At 36.1% G+C, this 18,584-nt stretch overlaps 1 protein-coding gene across 2 annotated transcripts in view; it reads left to right on the top strand.

The window, feature by feature from the left end:
* Nucleotides 1-18,584, top strand: part of LOC136363380 (contactin-associated protein-like 2) — a 226,320-nt gene that overhangs the window by 67,526 nt on the left and 140,210 nt on the right. For both annotated transcript variants that reach the window (XR_010743983.1, XM_066322578.1), the window contains exon 3: nt 13,231-13,424. Coding sequence is in view for 1 of the 2 variants with exons in the window: in XM_066322578.1 (XP_066178675.1) it covers nt 13,231-13,424 (194 nt within the window). In the remaining variant the exon portion in view is untranslated. The remainder of the gene's footprint in view (nt 1-13,230; nt 13,425-18,584) is intronic.

Here is an 18,584-nt window from a genome sequence, read left to right as displayed (position 1 = left end):
ATCTCATTGTCTGGTTCCATAAGATGCACTTGTGTCTCCTCTAAGGTCATTGTGCAGAAACTGACACTATTCAATACAATGAGCTGTAAGCACAGTGTTCAGTATTCAGCATTGTAGCAGAATATTGATAAAGATAGCAAAATGGTTTTGCTATCTTTTAGGGCAAGCTAAACCAGCTCTTAATTTTGCGATTCTATTATTTTTTGCATTGATGCAAGCAAATGACAGCTGAAGGAAGATGACAAATTTTTTAGTCTCATTTCATTGAATTAATTGTGAAACTATTAGTAAATATTTTGTGAATATCTTTGCTTTTAATATATTAGAATTTTTCTTCTTCAAATCCCTGGCATTAATTCATAGTTTCCCTTACAAGACAAGAGTCTGAAAGCTAGTTTTCTAATTTTCTGCTCTTTTTGTGCCTGTTTCTACTTTGAGAATGAATTCAAGAAATTCACTGTATGTTTCTCAGTCTCTGGGGGCTCATGGAGGTTTTTGTGTATTTTGGGGGGTTTTGTGGGGCAACCCTTTTACTTCTCAAAAATACCTATTCAGAAAAAAAGTGAAGATTGTTGACCATGAGATATCAGGCAGGAAAACATGAAAATTGAAGAAGTTCACTTCCATGGCAGTAAGATTTCCAAATATCAAGAATTTTAAAGAAATTTAATATAAAGAAATTTTAATTTAATTCTAAAGAAATATAATATGAAGTGATCCAATGAATAAGTAGAGCTCCATGTCATATGGAAAATTAATGTGTTATCCTGATATAGATAATAGTTGCTAGTGCTGATTACGCAATACAGAGCAATTTTTTAAAAGGTAAAATAAAAAAAGCAAGTGTGCAAAATCATGAGAATTTATTACTGAGTTGTTTTCTAGAGCAGAAATATTACCTAGCTTGGCAAATTTAGCAAGAGAATTTCAGGAAAGATTCAAGCCCCTGTAGATTAGAGGTTCTTGTTTCAGGAGAATAGGAAAGCTTTCAGGGAGTAGTGCCCTTCTTTTATGATCTCAACAATGTGAAATACCTTACTCCACATAAGACAGTTGGATGATACAGTATTTTGTCATCTCATCTCTTTTCAAGGCTGAACGAGGCCTGGTCATTCCGTCTCTCCTCACAGGATGAATGCTCTAGTTCTTTACATTTTTGGTCCTCCACTGAATTTAGGGCAGCACAGGAAAATTACTACTCCCAGCTGAATGGGAAAATGGTGTCTGGGTTTGGAAAATAAAAGCTGCAAGAACGACATCAGGAGGAGAAAACCAGAGCAAAGAGATACCTCTCAAGTGATTCACACAACTACACACAGACTGAGAAAGTAGAGCTTGGCCTGTCATTGAGACATTTGTGTGTCAGGGTCCAAGAATAAGCTGGTGAGGGGTGAAATTTTGTCAGGAATGTATTACAATCCACAAAATTAAGATGAGAAAGTGGGTGCCATATTCTCTGAACAAATTAAGAACATCTCCAGATTAGATGTCTTCATTCTCATCCAAAACTTTAATCTCTGACAGCTGCTGGAAGGGCGTCACAGAGGGATGAAGTCAACCCAGTTTTCTGGAGTGTGTCAGGAATAACTTCATGATACATTGTACATTTTGATAGATCAAATTAGTATATGTTACAGACATAAATGTTTTTACTGAAGTAACATTTGTGACAAATTTGCTTTGTAAAATTTATGGCAAATAAAATTTTGTTCTCCAAATGATACTTTGCTTTTACTAATGAAAAAAAATATTTTACTAATAAATATAAAAGAGAAAAATTGTTGCAGAAGCTTCATAAGCATTGGCTAGATCTTGGAAGTGACTCTGATTTTTTTGATGCTTCATTGACATTGCCAAACCAGATCCTAAACTATGGGATAAGATGCTTTTATACCCACAATTATTAGCACATTGTTTTTTCTCATTCATTCTTTTCAAAACCATGTATTTAAATCTATATTCTAACCATAATGGATAGAATTATCATATCTCACTTTCTCTTCTTAGGCCACGTGGTTTTGCCTGTTTAAAACATTTTCATCGCACAATAATCATAGGATTCAATTTTTACAGAAGTATTGATTTAGCTACTTTAGTGCTTTAGAAGCTCTTTCTGCATACTTATTTCCTAGGCTTCTGCCATAAGGAAAATCCCTCTGTCTTCAGTAGGAATCATATCCATGTAACTGAAAGCAGAGAAACACGCACTATCTGTGAAAAGTGTGTTTCTGCAATATAAAAGTGAATCAGGAGAGCATGGAAAATCTGTCATACAGTTGCATGGATGTTCCTGGACAATTTATCTTGAGCTGCAGTGCTGTTTCCTTGTCCAGGTCAGCGGATGGAAATTTCCTCAAAGACTTTCTTATTTCAGCATGCAGGAAAAAATGTGACTTTTACTCAAGAAGAGAATGATGTAATTTCTGTGAGATCAGAGCAGCAAGCTCTATGGGGATGGAACCCTGGGTTGTGCATTTATGGTGAAGTAGGAGAAATTACTAGCTTTAGCAATACAGCATTCCTCATAAAGTTTCAGAATACTGCTTATTTTCTCAGTTGTCTGTGTGAGGTGAATGATGCATTACAGGGGCTTACACACACACACAAACTAAAGCTATATTTATACACTACTTAGGTGTTGGGTTTTTTTTTTGCCTGGGCATTGCTTCTGCCAAGTTAGATGATTTCTGTCTTGAATACTCCTTTTGTTGCTGTGGTGTGGTTTGTTTCTTCATCTGTCAACTGCTGTTCTATACCAACAGAAATTACTTAGGTCCAATCCGCAGTCTAGCTGCAGATATGAGGTGGTGGGATTTTTTTTTTTCCTCTTTGTTTGGAGAGTGGGGATATTCAGTTAGTACAGACATGCAAAAAGTTCCTTTTTCTTCTCAGCAATGTTGAGTCTTGACTGACAGAGTTGAAAAAAAATGCATTCAGAACAAGTATTTCAATCTGTAGCCTGAAGAGCTTAAATGAAGAGTGTGGAAGCTGCAGAGAGATTAATTTCTGCCTGGGGAGCTATGCCATCCTGAGTGTTAGAGGGCTAACAGAGGCAGGGGGAGAAATGGGGATGATGCAGGACACCTGAAGTTAAATCCTGCTTTGAATCCTCCCCCAGACTATGTATGTTGAACCTTCCTACTCTAAAGCTAACATTTCCATATTCTCATCCCTTCTGTGGGTTAAAATTTTTAAAAGAAGGGTTGGAGTGTGCATTTGGGGCTTTTAATTTATTATAGTGTAATTTTTGAAATGCTCTGCTGAATGAACTTTGAGTTCTCATTAATTTATATTGAATAAAAATCCTAGCAGAATTTCTTACCCTGATTAGTGTCGAAACTGTATCAGATTAGTTAATCCCATGAGGATAAATTAACATTTGATATCACTGATAAGAGCACTGATACTTTTATTAGTGCTATAACTTTTTCTGCAGGCTTTTTTTTTTTTTTTTCCCCTCATATAGTCTCACATGATTATAATGATTTCTGTATACAGGGCTATGTTTTGGCTCCAAGGAGTGTAAACTCACTAGGGAATCCTCACTGTTTATGCATAGTTTACCATAGACTTCAGGCAGATTGCTGCTCTAAAAAGTTTAATTCTACTGTCGTATAGTTCTATCTTGAAATAAACATATTATTTTGCACATTAAAATAAAAAAGAAAATTGTTCTTCTGATGTTTTTGCGACTCTGCATATGATATTAATAAATGTTTTGCTATTAGGAAAATAAAAGGCATAATATGAGCTTTCATCACCAAAATGGATGCAGTAGAGGGTAATATTTAAAAATTGAATGTATTTTCTTAATGAAGAGAAAGGATAAGGATCTCGTTATTACTTGCAATAGATGCATTAATGAAAAAAAATTATCTTCTATCTTTACTAAAACAGAAAATGGCACAAGTGCCTTGAATCAACCCTACATTGGATTTCAAAAGTCATCTCTCACTAGTTCACAATTCTGTGCTCCACTTTGTTGAAGGAAAGCCAGAAGAATTAAGCACGTTTACTGGGACAGATTGAGCAGTACCAGTAGCTGATATCCATGCATGGCCCTAGTGCTATCAGAGATCCTGTGATATCTTAAGCAAAGTATGATTTGCAGAAGCATCTGGTAGTAGTGGCTAATCAACTATGCAGATAGGGAAAGTCTTGTTCTCAGGACTGGGGCAATACCGCATTGATACAAATAAGAGGATAAGCATATCTCCCTCTAACTCCTAATTTTCTAGGCAATTCACATATGGAAAAGACTCACAAAACTATTTCTGACTATTCAGAAAATTTCAGTTGCAATGACTGATTTAATTTTTTACTTTCAATTATTTTATTCCTCTTTATGAAAATTCATTAGCTTCACTTGTAATTTTTTGTGGAAAATTATCAAAATGCACAGTGATTTTACCACTAAAGAAGGAAACAATATTTCAGACTGCTTTATTAACAATTTTGATCTTTGAGAAATCACCACCATTTGGGTTGAGACCAGCTGCTCAGAAATTCCTGTAAAATGGGAATTCAAGTTTGAAATCTTGAGCAGATGGAAAAGTGTATAGAGGAAAAGCAGGTTTAGCCTGGATAGGAAACACTAGGGAAGAGTCTTCAACCTGAATATATTCCTGAATGGATATTTTTCCTTGCCAATCTCTAAAGAAAAAACTTATCAAAAACGAAGTAAACTAAAAACCCCAAACCACACTAACAGCAGTACAAATAAGAAACTAGTAGAAATGTAAAAAGAGTAACAGAGGAAAGAGTGACCAGTCTTCAGATTCTGTACCAGTCCAGGAGCTGAGCCCAAGTGGTATTGGTAGAAGCCAGCAAAAGCTGACTGTTGGCAATCATAAAGGGAGCTGGACTTCATAACTACTGTATTTAATATCAGGAGCCAGGTAATTTGTTTTTCCTACTTGGTGGGCTAAGACTCTTTAAGGGCCTGAAAGAGGCTTCTGTTTTTTCACAGTGAGCATTTCACTAGAGTGTTGTCTGCATACAACTAGAACACTGGTACATACTTAGGCACGATGGTAGAAACTATGTTCCCTACAGGATCTCACACAGCAAGTCTCTCAGACTGGAGGTTCAGCTTTTATCTTTTGGGGTTGAAGACTTGTCACAGAACAAGATATGTCAGCCAGAATTACATCATTTAATGATTTTTCATGTGCAATCATTTGAGGTAAAAATATTAGTCAGGATAAGCTGGAACACCATGATATAACTTTCAGTAATTCAGCTTTGCCTTCCATCAATTTGTGGGTTCAACTAATGGGAACAGGAGATGACTTAGGTGACTTAAGTGTTTAGGGATCTCATTGCTATTGAAATGTTATAAATCAGTTGCTGGAATACCTCAATTCCTTTTCCTCTGTCATCTCTACTAAGGAAGGACCACAGCAGTTGCAAGGAAGTATCATAATGAGTTTGTATTTGTATTTTAAAGTGATATAAATGCTATTCAATCACAGTCAGTAAAACTTTGCTATTTTTGATCTGGCCATCATGAAAATTTTGGGTAAGTATCTACTAATCAGGGCTCTATTGCTCAGCACAGACACTGCAGAGGTAGTATCCGCTCTCCATTAACTGTACACTTGCTATTCCTTGCCAGGGATATGACCTGGGTTGTCAGGAAAACCCCAGTGCTGCAATGCATAAACAGACAATGAGAGATTTGTGCTGTGGTACTTGCAAAGGTATTGTGAGGAAAGGGAGATCTCTCTACTCTCTACCTCATCTTTTGTATGCCACTGTGGTTATTTTGTATGCAAGGGATTTGTATGCCAGGGTGCAGCGATCCATTGCCTTGCCTAAACTTTCTGCCTGAAAAACAAGAAAACACCTCATGGAGAAGAAGCTGCTTGTTGCCTTGAATACAGATGATGCATGCAGAATATTTACATCTCCTCCAAGTTTTGTTTAAGATTCCATTAGGATGTTGTGAATGAGCTTCTTTTTGCATATGTAATTAGAGAGCAGAACAGATGGGAAAGGCACAGTTTAAAGTGATGTGTTCATTAAAATAATCAAAGCTGCAAAGTGTTTGCTCCCCAACACTGAATTCAAAATATGAGACTCCTTAGGCTTCTGACTTTTTCCCCCTACTTTCAGTCAGGCAACTATGAATGACAACAGTGAGATCTCTTTTGCATCAGTTTTTGTTAGATATCACCACTGTTCCTTAGGGCAAATTGATGTTCATTCCCTCATACGTAGTGTGTGCTCAGTTAAGATATACTAGGAAGCAGTGGGTATTAAGAACCAGACGCTACATCAAGGGATTTATTTTAATTGCATTTACTGTAAGAATGATCTGTTGGGATTTAAAAAATGATATAGTGATTTTAATGTTCTTTTTAAAAAGATTTATGCGGACTGTATCCTGAGAACTACTGTTATCCCTTGGGTTATTTCTACTTTTAATTCTCAGGTTTTTAAATGAAAATGAAATAATTTTAAGAAATATAATTAGGGGTTTTTTGCATGTACAGACTCTGTATATTTCTTACTATAAGACAATTCTTCTAAAATTAGTCTTACAATGTCCAAAAAATATTTGCTAAAGTGAATAAGGGATGATCCTGACACTCCTCCACCAAAATAGAAAAAAAAATTGTTTTACATTTTACAAAATGAAAAGCATACCCTCTTTATAGTCTTGCATCTTTCAGCTGCTAAGAAGGAAGGCTAATTTGAGGAATGAATATTGACCCTTTCCAATCTTCTGCCCCTGCAAAATGTATTTTATAGGGAACTTAGAGCTTCAGAGCTTACTGTCTCTTAATTCTTGCTGTACTTCTAGAAAACTGTTGAAACTCATGGAGAAGTAGGTCAAAGGTTGGATCTCATTTGCCAGTTTTTAGTAAATATGGTTTGATTTGGGGTAAATTCTAATAATGAATTCTAGAGAAGAAGATATCTAGTAATCATTTTTTGCTTCCTTTTTCTCTCGTGCTGCTATTTTCTCAGTATTTTTTGCCTTCTAAATGTTAACTTTTTTTTTTTTTTTTTCTTGAAGCTGAATGTTCATCATTGGTGTTTTGCATGGTCTTGTCTGCAAATGCATCCCTGCTGTTATGTGCTAAAAAGAAGAGCTCTTCAAAAATGCAAAGGCAAATCCCCACCCTGAAGATAGATGGAATGGATTATAAATCCAAATTTAGCTAGAACAGCAGATGGATACAAGAAATAAACAAATGCATGCTCTTTATGATAGGGAAATAAACGTTTGTCTGTGCCAATATCAGGAAAAGATTGTTTCAGTTAGAAGTGAAACCCTGTAAGAGGACTGAAGCATCTTTGTTGGAGGACTCTATCAGTACATGGTAAATGCAACCTTCCCTCAAAGAAACTTGAAGTATGAAGTCTTTAATTGCTCAAGATTTCTGTATAAGCATAACTTTTCCCAGTGTAACTAGGCCCACTGTAGCATTCCAGGATTGGAAGGGACCTTAGAGGACATCTAGTGTCCTCACCTTCTACCAGACCAGAAAGTCCTCCTCAACCTTGAGCATGGCCAGGAAAGGGGCATCCACAACTTCTCTGGGCAACTCGTTGCAGTGTCTCACCAGGCTCAGAGTAAAAAATTTCTTCCTAATGTCTGACCTAAATCTACTCTCTCTCAGTTTGAAGTCATTGTCCCTTGTCCAGTCACTAAACACCCTTAGGAAATAGTCTCTCTCCATCTTTCTTGTAGGCACTGGAAGACTACAGTTAGTTCACCCCAAAGCTGTCTCTTTTCAAGGCTGAACAATCCCAACTTTCTCAGCATGTCTTTATAGGAGATATGCTTCAGCTCTCAGAGCATCTTGTGACTTCCTCTGGACTTATTCCAATAGCTCCACATCCTTCCTTTGTCAGGGACCTCATAGCTGGAAGCATTTTATTTTCTCTGAGTAATGTCTTTATCTACACTGTATTATAAAATGGACAGAGGAAGACAAGCCAAAAAATGAAAACCTCCATTGATGTCCTGCTTAACTACAATGGTGACAAAGAGTGCAGGTAGATTTATGCCATTTAGGAGTTTGGGTCTCTTATATTGTTTTCTAGGTACTGTAGAAAATGGCTGCCCATATTTTCTCTGAAATGTAGTAAATGAATGATCTCAGTATTTCAAAGATTTCTTTTTGGTCTTGATTTATCTTTTGTGTTGCAGAATGACAAGCTACGTCTTGGAAAATAGCAAGGTGTCAAACCATATTGATTTCATGCTATTGCAGTGACCTAGAAAGTGTGACTTTTCATTGAAAGATTATGTTGTGGTTTTCCCATCAAAATAAGATTATTCAAACTCTAGGAATGTTTCAGGCTATTTTTATGTAATTATTAAAAAAGGCCTTTTTTTTTTTTTTTTTTTTTTCCTGTTCTGAAAGGCTATAGAATTTTTCTATGATTAGATAAAACAACCCACTGAATTGTAACTACCCCAAAACCTCCATCTTACATCTATAATTTGTTTTCTAATGAAATTTCTGGGTATGAATCCTATTCTTTTTTAATTCATGTAATTGAAACTTTTTTTATTACTGATTTAGAAGGATTAGGACACTAGACTTACTGCAGTACTGGTTTTTTTAATTTTGTGATTTGAAGTAGAAACAAGAATTCTTCCCATGCAAATTAATGTTTCCAGTTTTCATCATGAATGAAAATGGAAGTCCCAAATTTTCAAAAGAATGTTTTCTAACTGAAACAGAACAGACATTTTCAAAAATCATCAGTTTCCCCCTTCTTATAGGTCTGTAAACTCAGTGTCCTATGACAGTTCAGGTAAAAATATAAAATTTGTGAGTCAACTCCGTCTTTACTGCTTCCTGACAATTCATTGTGGGGAATGATAAGAAAGTCTTTATTTGCAGTAAATGTGAGGTAATTCCCTCCCCAAATTCGAATAGGCAGCTGAAAGGTGTAATTAATTAAAAGGAATTATATATGTAAAAACAGGCCCACATTGCCTTAAATTCTTTATACTCCTAGAAATAAATTGTGCATGTGACATTCAGAGATAATCTCTGTTTTTTATGCTGCTTTCTGTTCCACAGAATGAACCTGTGGAATAAAATGCAATAAAAACAGAAAACATGTTGGAATATTCAAAATTTAAAAAAAAATAAACCTTTGAACTTAAAACTCTTGCAGTGAAGCTAATACTGTTTGTTAACAATCATTCTTGTTTGGTGTAAAATTATTAACAATTTCCACTTTTACAAATTCTTAGCATTCTGAATATAGTTTTGTGTCTTCTGCATAAGATGTGTTGTGTGCTTGTTTCAGTAGTTTGGTCAGTCTGCAGTAGCAGCAGATCAAATGCCTTGTTTAGAAAATAAAGTTTTATGAAATCTTTCCTAGCTACCTTTTACCACAGGTATGCTCTGCTCTTATCACTGGCTGTGCTGGTTAAACTTACAGACTTTTATGCACAGGAAAGATTCTTGGATGCTCAAAGATATTTGGGGCACATACTCAGTAATGACTTCAGCGTTGCTGAACTTTGAGTTCTCTGTTGACAAAAGCTCATGTACAGTCATTCTTGCTCAAGTTTAAATGAGTTGTCCTGTGTGTGGTGTAGAGTGCTTTGTGGTATAAACCAGTGTATCATAAACCAGTGTATGATTTGCTTGGTTCATGTCAGTGGGTCAAATATTTTGGCTGCTGACCACATGAATTTGTTTAATCACATTAAATTCTTGAAGAACATAAAAATAAAAATAGGAAGCAGATATTGTCTGCAACCCAATTCATTGCACCATTGCTATCAAAAATCTCTGTAAATGCTCCTCACCCTTTTAGGGTAAGTAAATTGTACTAAATGCATCTATTCAGTATCTTTAAAACCATTTTTTTGTTCTAACCTCCTTCTAATCCATAAGTCTATTGATTTCATGGTATATTGCACTATTTGTTAAAAGGCAATACATGAAATAAAGGGAGCATGATATGAAAAAACATATATCCAATTCCTTTTGTTCTGCCATAATAAAAAGTGGAAATAATAAACGTAATAAAATTCAGGATATAGCCTACAGCTATTAAAAATTAACAGTTTACACCGAGGTGTGAATAATTACTCTGAATAGCAATTATTCAACAGTTTAAATACACCACTCTAGTTTCAGTGTGATGTAATATTCCCTGTAACTATTAACATGCTGTTATTTTGCTCCTTTCCTAAAGATAATTCATTATTCTTTTATAATGTACTGGTCATAAAGTTCTGTTCATTTCAAAAAATAAGGCCATATTCTGGAAATTAGGTTTGATTTTGAAATTTCTCACTCATTCAAAAAGGCAAAATATATTCTTTATCAGTAACTCCTCTTTTCCCAATCCAGTATCAAACCAAATTTTGAATTTCAGTGAAGAAGAAGTTTTATTCAGCAAAATGTTTAATGATATGCAGAACTGTGAGCATGTGCATATTTATAGAGATATGAGATTTTTGGATTGAATGGAGATACAAATATACTTAATTAAATTCCTCCAGTGAATTCAAGATTTCAGAGGGGAAAATTGTATGCAATGCAACATTTTCATAACTTATTTAGAGCATGCACCTGAAAAAAGATTTTGACGTAAAAAAATAATGCTTGGACCACTAGGGGTTACATGTATCAGCAATAATGTGAACAAAGTAGGCATCTCCCCCAGATTACGTAGCTTGGAGAATCAAAGTGGAAGAGGACAAATTTGATTGATGCTCACTGGATGCTTCTGATGCCTGCCCTGCCTGCTCAGACTGACCACCATTCCTTTACCATGCTGGTCTGCTCAGCAGCACATTTAGCTGCAATGCAGTGTGTTTCCCCTTCATCCTTCCAACTATTTATTTCTTTAATTGCTTGGAAAAGCCAGAAGGCAAATCATAAACTGAGATATAGGATAATATTGTTAGCTGCTCTTTGCAACTTTGACTTAAAGTTTTGTCTCTTGTTTGTTAGAAATGGTTACAGGGCAGTCTGTCTTGCAAAAGAAGTGTTTCCATCTCATGGCCTAGATGTGACTATTGTGTCACATCTCTCACTTTTCTTAAGCATGATGTGAAAAAGGCTTTCCAGTTCTTTTACATAAAAATAAATGCTCGATTTTTACAAACTTTTCAAAGGATTTGTAGGTGAGACTTTTGGAAACCCAGTTGAAATTTACAATGAATTTTTAATCAATTACAGTAGGCCAAAATCTTGTCTCAGTAACATGAATGTGCTAAATAAAGAAATTATATCTTGTTATGCTTCAAAGTCTTTTCCTTTAAGTGTGCTTAACAAAATCTCCTGGTTTAATGTAAATCTCTGCATTATGGTAAAGCTATAATATCTATTTTAACCTTCATAACATTACAGTATGTCATGCTTTTTCAACAATTGCTTTGATGAAGGAAATTTCATTGACTGACTGTTTAATTTTGTCTTTCATAAAACTTTTTAAAAATTCTCACATTGGAACCTTTTTTTTTTGGTAGCCACCAAAGGGTATTTTTACAAAGGTGGCTTTTGTACGGTGCCAGCTTCTTATTTTTTATGTGCCATCAATCTCAGATACATCAATTTGATGAGGATATTAGGACAGGGAGAGAAAACATCATCTCTGCTATAACAACAAATATATAGAGCTAACTTTTCCAATCTCCATGCATAGAAGTATGAAGAGGCTGCATTCTGTTTTGAATGATCAGTCTGCAAAACTAGATCTAGTTTGAATTTGGGTATATGTGGGAATATTTTTCCTTCAAATGCTCTTCAGTAAGGGTGGGTTTTTGAGTTTATTTGTTTTAAATAACACTTGAGTATTCCCTACAGCTATAGTATCCTGTTCATTTTACTGGGTAGAGCAGGGAGAAAGCATCTATTGCAAATCTTGGGAATTTTAACAGATTAGTTGTCATTGATGCAGTGCTACACTTTTAATTACAATGAAAGGCAACCATATGAGGTATCAGATTATCCCGTTGAAATTACAACATTAAAATATCCAATGACCTGCAAACGTTAACACCTGTGGCAGCTAAATGAGTTTTAGGGTAGTCTAAGCCTGAGGCAATGCTGCCGCCTAATGATGGGAGTATATAAGATGCAGTATAGCAAAGTTGCTTGTTTGGCAAACAGGCGAGGCTTGTTGTTGACGTCAGTTGAAGACTATAAGTGATATTAAAAGCAATAAAAATTGGCCCATGGACTACACTACATGATTTGCTGGTGTGCCAAGACATTTATTTGGTTCAAAGCTAAAAGCAAAATAAAACTCCTGTAAATCACATCAAGTCTGTAAACATTTTGTTTTGTGTGTATTAATGTCTGTTATGATTATAAAGAGAATGATACTCCATTTTTTCTGTTTTGATAGATGAGGGTTTTTATTTCATGTATTTCCTAATGCTTACCATTATAATATCTATCTGAAAAATTTTATTATTCTCTGAAGGATCCTAATACAGTTTACCCCTTAATATTTTTATTTCAGAATAAGAAATTGCATTAATTAGTGTCTCAATACTATATTTATAAATGCATCACTGGGCTTCCTTATTTAGATTAGTTTAATGCTGTCCAGTGGCTGAGAAGAATATTAATAGTATTGCTGCCAAGTTAATTCACAGACCCATAAAGAGCAATAACACTTGTGTAAGGCATCTGCCAATGTAAATCTGTGACAGCTTGTACAACAGCAGATCAAAACTGCATCTAGCCCTGTACTTGCTTCTTTCTCAATTCTTCTGTTAGATCTTTCAGTTTGGGCTCTATAGTGAAACATAAAAAAGCAGAGAACTCGCTCTTATTTCCTCACTTTTTATCTATATTATCTCTGCAATTTGAAATGTTATTGAAAAGGCATAGAAAATAAAAAAAAAAAAATTGATTTGTGCCTTACTCCGAAAAAGAACTTCATGGAAATTTGGTCAACCCTTGAAAAATTATAATTTGGCAAAAAGTAATAAGCTGTAATTAAAGCATTATAAAGCCATTGATAGGTTAACAGGCATTCCATTAAATCATTGTAATTATATAAAAGTATGATTAGGGAAATAGATTTAATGTACTTAAAGCCTGTACTAAAGTTTGTTCTGCATTTTTTTAATGGGAACTCATATTTCTTTTGTATGTGTTCAAATATTTTTGGTATTGTATTCCTCTCAGCTGGGCTGACTTCCCGCAATCAGCTTCTTCACAATGAGTTCACATCAAAGTAACTGCCTGAGATCTAAATCTGCCTTCTGCTTCTCCACAACAGGTGCAGGAGGTTGGTCTCCATCAGACAGTGATCATTACCAATGGCTGCAGGTGGATTTTGGGAGCAGGAAGCAGATCAGTGTTGTTGCAACTCAAGGCAGGTACAGCAGCTCTGACTGGGTCACTCAATATCGGATGCTCTACAGCGATACAGGGAGAAACTGGAAACCATACCATCAAGATGGAAACATCTGGGTGAGTAATTGCAGCTAAATGGGGGCATGTGCTCATAATGGTGTTGACTGTCAGTGGTTTTTTTGAATTCTATGACTTGTACAACTATTCAGTGTTTATATTAGGACAGAAGAGAACTTTGCTCAAAACACAGTGATTCAAGTTGCAGTTGCTCTCAGGAGGGCTATCCCCAGATTAGCAAACACATTTTGGAATGATGGTATTTAGCAGAACATGCAAATATTTTTGATTGATGGTATTCCTCAATGGGTCTCTTATGCTTTGCCTTCTCTTTGCTTTTAACTAATTTCATGGAGTGAGAAAAAATAGGGTTTTGAAAATTCTCCTGTTAAAATTTTGGAAAGTAATTTTTTCCTTGTGTGTACAGGTAGTGGAGAGAAATGTTATGATGTATGTGTTGTTTTCCATACAGGTGCTGCAGGGTTGTGTTTGTTTTAGCTGGAATGGAGAGGATTTTCTTCACAGTAGCTAATACGGGGATGTGCTGGATTTTTGTTGGGAAGAGTGTTTCTAATTCAAGGATGTTTTCCTTACTGCTGAGCAGTCATTGTACAGCCTGAAGGCCTTTTCTACTTCTCTCCCTTCTCCAGCAAGTAGGCTGTGAGGGCACAAGAAACTGCGAGGGGGGACAGCCAGGATAGCTGATTCCAACAGACCACTGGGATATCCTTTACCTTACCATGTGGAGTCATGCTCAGCATACAATGCTGGGGAAAGGAGGAAGAGGGCATGTTTGGAGTCATGACATTTGTTGTCCCAAGTCACTGTTACATGTGATAGAGTCATGTTTTCCTTTGGATGGCCACACAGCTGCCTGCTCATGGAAGCGATGAATGAGTTCCTTTATGACTTTGCTTGAGTGTGGCTTTTGCTTTACCCATGAAACTGGCTGTATCTCAACCCATGAGTTTTCTCACTTTTTCTATTCTCTCCCTCATCCCACCATGGGGGAGTGAGTGAACAGCTGTGTGATGCTTAGCTGCTGGCTGGGGTTAAACCATGCTAAGGGATATTTATGCCATAATAATTTTAGGAAAAAAGCATATAATTTGGCTTTGGTTTCTACTTTTTTTTTTATGGATAAACTGCTGATTTCATTCTTGCTGAAAACAGTAGCCTTCCATTTTGCTGACAAAAAAATGATAGCTATTACTTAACATGCCTATACTCATAGTATTTCTTTCAGATTATGTCCTTTTTCAAAAGTATACTTTGAAAAAAGCAAAATGTTATTATTCTTTCTGAAACCAAATTAAGTGATTAGCTATTATGTCAAGGCAGACGAGATTTAACATAATGATATTTTAGATTTGTGTTTTTGCCAGGTGCTTCTTTTATTAGGGTCTGTTATTAAAAATGAATGTCAAATACAGAGCTTAAGGTGAATGATTTTATCTGTATAAGAGAAACTCAATTAATATGTGGAGTGCATAGAAACAGTCATTTTTTATTACAGTATTGATTTATTGAAAAAATATCCTCCATGTGCCAGATAGGATTTTGAAAGAGGGAGAATTTAAAGCTGGGGAGGTAGACAACCTTGAAGAGTAAAAATATTGGATTTTGGCTTAGATTCCTTAGAACTTGGATATGAGTGTTATTCATCAGGGTAGGGGACAAATTATGTTTAAGTGTGATGAATATAAAAATTTCTCTTTTAAGACAACTTACTGTAAACACTAAATGCTATAAATATTTTTATATACCTACTCTAAATGTATAAAAGCTTCTCCAATAACTACTGTTGAAATCACTGAGAATGGGAGAGAACCTTGCAGCTGGATGAGTGAATAATATATAAAGCAGAATTGTTAGGCTGAGAAAAAATATGTTCTTAATAACTTCTGGTGATGCCTAGTTTGGTTGATTTAGTCACAGCTATGATTACTTGTTTCCAAAGCATAACAGCTTTCTGAGTGAGGGCTTTGTAGCAAGTCTTTATGCTTATACCATCACTTAATACAAAAATACTGATAGGTCCTTCATCCAAGAACATTTCTTTTCTCTTTATTAGCACTTATGTATGCTTGATGGATTCAGGGGAGTGCTACTGGTCTGTTACTGACCATTGATATCACTGGCAAAAGAGTGTGATGCTCCATGCAGGTCTGCTGCTTTTATTTGGAGTGCTGTCTTTGGATATATTTTAGCAAGCTGGTTGCTTCAATACTGCTATTGTTCAAGTCCTACAATTTTTACCAAATATTAGAATAGCAGACTAAAAAATAAATGCTACCTTATCCTTGCTTTCTTGTAAAAGTGGGCTGTTATCAAAAAAAAAAAAAAAAAAAAAGCCCCAGTTCTTGACTCTAATTCTAGTTTGCCTAAAATAGTATTTCTTTACTGGTTAAATGATCTTTCAGCTTTGGTTTTATCTTGGAAACATTGGCTATTTTAGTTATTAATAAATATTCATCTTAATATGCTCCCAAACAGAGGAGGTGCCTGAGCTTGGAGAAATTCTGTGGTCCTATTGTTGCAGTAGTGTTCCAAGGAGACAGACTTCCCCAATGTGAAAACAGAGGGGTGTAAAATTCCCATCAAATCTTCCATTTAGCATCAATTTGTACAAGAAGGAAAGAAGTTAAAAGCAGTGGTAGCTGTTAGGATCAGACTAGACTGCATAAGCCAAGTGTCTATTATAGGCATTTTAAACTGGTAAAATCAGATTCCTCCTGACTGAAATGACTGTGGTGATCTTAAAAATCTCATTATTCTGGTGCCCTAAGGAATCTTATTAGAAAGAATTTATTCTTTGCCTTTGGATTTGTACCTTTTAAGAGATTTACCTACAGGAGAAATACAGTATGTAGCCTTTGTTTAGAATCCCTCTTCCATCATCTCTACCTATGAGTGTCATTGTTTTCTGACAATGATAAATTTAAAATTAAATGCAAATATATATGAAAAAATGAAAAGAGAAGTGCAAAGTTCAACAATATTTAATACTAAAGAAGTTATGATATCAATTGACAAAAAGTATGAGATGAGAGAAACAAAGGGAAATAAAAATAAAGCTAAATAGTTGAATTAGAGAAAGAGCAAAGGAGCAATAATTTGCAGTAGAGATCTATTCAGGAACAAACCATTCTAATCTGCATAAAAGGCTGAAGTGAACTCTTTCTGTATGTGTTAGTCAGGGAGGAAAAGAAGTTCTGTAATTACCTCCTAAGTAGGAAAGAAATCAAAAGGCTCTCAGGAAGTCTGTGAAGGGGAAACTGCTTTCAAGGTGAATTTAGAGAGTAAGCTTCCCAGTTCTGTGAAATAGATTTTGTGACCCCACCCCTCCTGGGCTTTTGGATATTTTAAACTTTCATGAATTTTAATAAGATGAGTGAATGTAGCCTCTTTCCATAAAATGCCTAGCAACTAGAAAATTTTGATCACCTCTCCTACCTTCACTCTTGTAGTCTGAGATTCTAATTTTGATAGGTCATGAGGTTTCCCTTTATATATCAATCCACTGGAGTGTTTCATGTACACACAAAAAGAAGTCTTTATTTTGGAATAGGTGCTCATTTTAGTCTCTGTATCAGCACTAATGAACACATACCAGACAGGATTCTATATATCATATTGTTTCTATTTACTAACTCACAGATTATATAAATTTCATGTTAAGCATAATGCAAATCTGCACTGTAGCCATAAGAAAATGCTGACATCTTCTGAAACATTGAGACTCAAATTATATGCTTCAGTGGCAGAGGCTCAGCATGTCTAACACTGAAATCTCTCCTAAAGGAAATTGGAAGATCCTTGCAAGAATTGAAAAGGTCTTATGAAGTACTGTCTTCAAAAATCTGATTAGTAATCAGCCCTCATTCATCTTATCATATATTATTGAGGATATCACAGTCATAGAATCAGAGAATAAGTTGTATTGGAAGGGACCCACAAGGATCAGAAAGTCCAGCTCCTGGCCCTGTACAGCCCCATTCCCCAGAGCCACACCATATGCCCCAGAGCATTGTCCAAACTCTTCTTGAACTGTGTGAGTTCAAGTGGTGTTGTGAGTACTTCCCCAGGGAGCCTGTTCCAGTGCCTGACCACCTTTTTCTAATATCCAACCTAAATCTGCTCTGGCACAACTTCAGTCTATTCCCTGGGGTCCTGTCAATGGTCACCACAGAGCAGAGATCAACCTCTGCCCCCCTCTTCCACTCACAAGAAAGTTGTAGACTGCAATGAGGCACTCCCTCAGTCTTTTCTGTGCTGAACAGACCAAGTGACCTCAACTGCTTCTCAAAATGCTTCCTCTCAAGGCCCTTCACCATCTTTGTTTTCCTCCTTGGGACACTCTCTAATACTTTCATGTCTTTCTTGTATTGTAGGACCCAAAACTGCCCCCAGAACTCAGGGTGAGGCTGCCCCAGTGCAGAGCAGAGTGGGACAATCCCTTCTGTGCCCAGCTGGCCATGCTGGGCCTGATGAACCCCAGGATGTAGGTGGCCCTCCTGGCTGCCAGGGCACTGCTGACTCACATTCAACTTGCCATCAACCAGGACCCCCAGGTCCCTTTCCACAGTGCTGCTTTCATTGCTCAGTCTGTTCATGTATCCCAGGTTACAGAACCCGGCACTTTCCTCTGATAAACTTAATATGGTTGCTGATTTCCTAGCCCTTTAATTTGTCCAACTCTCTCAGGATGGCCTTTCTGCCTTCCTCAGAGTCAACAGCTCCTCTCAGTATTGTACCCTCTGTGAACTTGCTTGTCCCTTCCAGTCCTGTGTCCAGGTCATTTATGAAGTTGATGAAGAGCAGAGGGCTGAGGATGGAGCCCTACAGAACCCCACTAGTGACAGGTCTCCACTCTGATATCACCCTTGTAAGCCAAGGTGCTTACCCATCACATAATGTGTTTATCTAGCTGTGGACCACACGTTTTTTGAGAAAAAATATTTTAAAAAACGGGAAAAGATAGAGTATAGACTCTCTGCACATGACCTCCAAATCATGTTCTGTACCTGATTCTTATCTTCAGCTTCAGTGAACATCAATGGAGCTGCAAAGATGTAAATGAAAGCAGATTTTGTCTTATTACAGAGAATTTAGACCACGACAAAGTGACTGCTGCTACAGTTGAAAGTCATTATATATTTCTGATATCGTTGTTTTTCTTTCGGCTTTAATTAAACTTAGAGTGTTTTATGTATAATA

This window comes from Sylvia atricapilla, chromosome 1 (genome assembly GCF_009819655.1).
Source record: "Sylvia atricapilla isolate bSylAtr1 chromosome 1, bSylAtr1.pri, whole genome shotgun sequence".
NCBI classification, from domain to species: domain Eukaryota; kingdom Metazoa; phylum Chordata; class Aves; order Passeriformes; family Sylviidae; genus Sylvia; species Sylvia atricapilla.
This window is presented reverse-complemented; position numbering and strand designations above follow the sequence as displayed.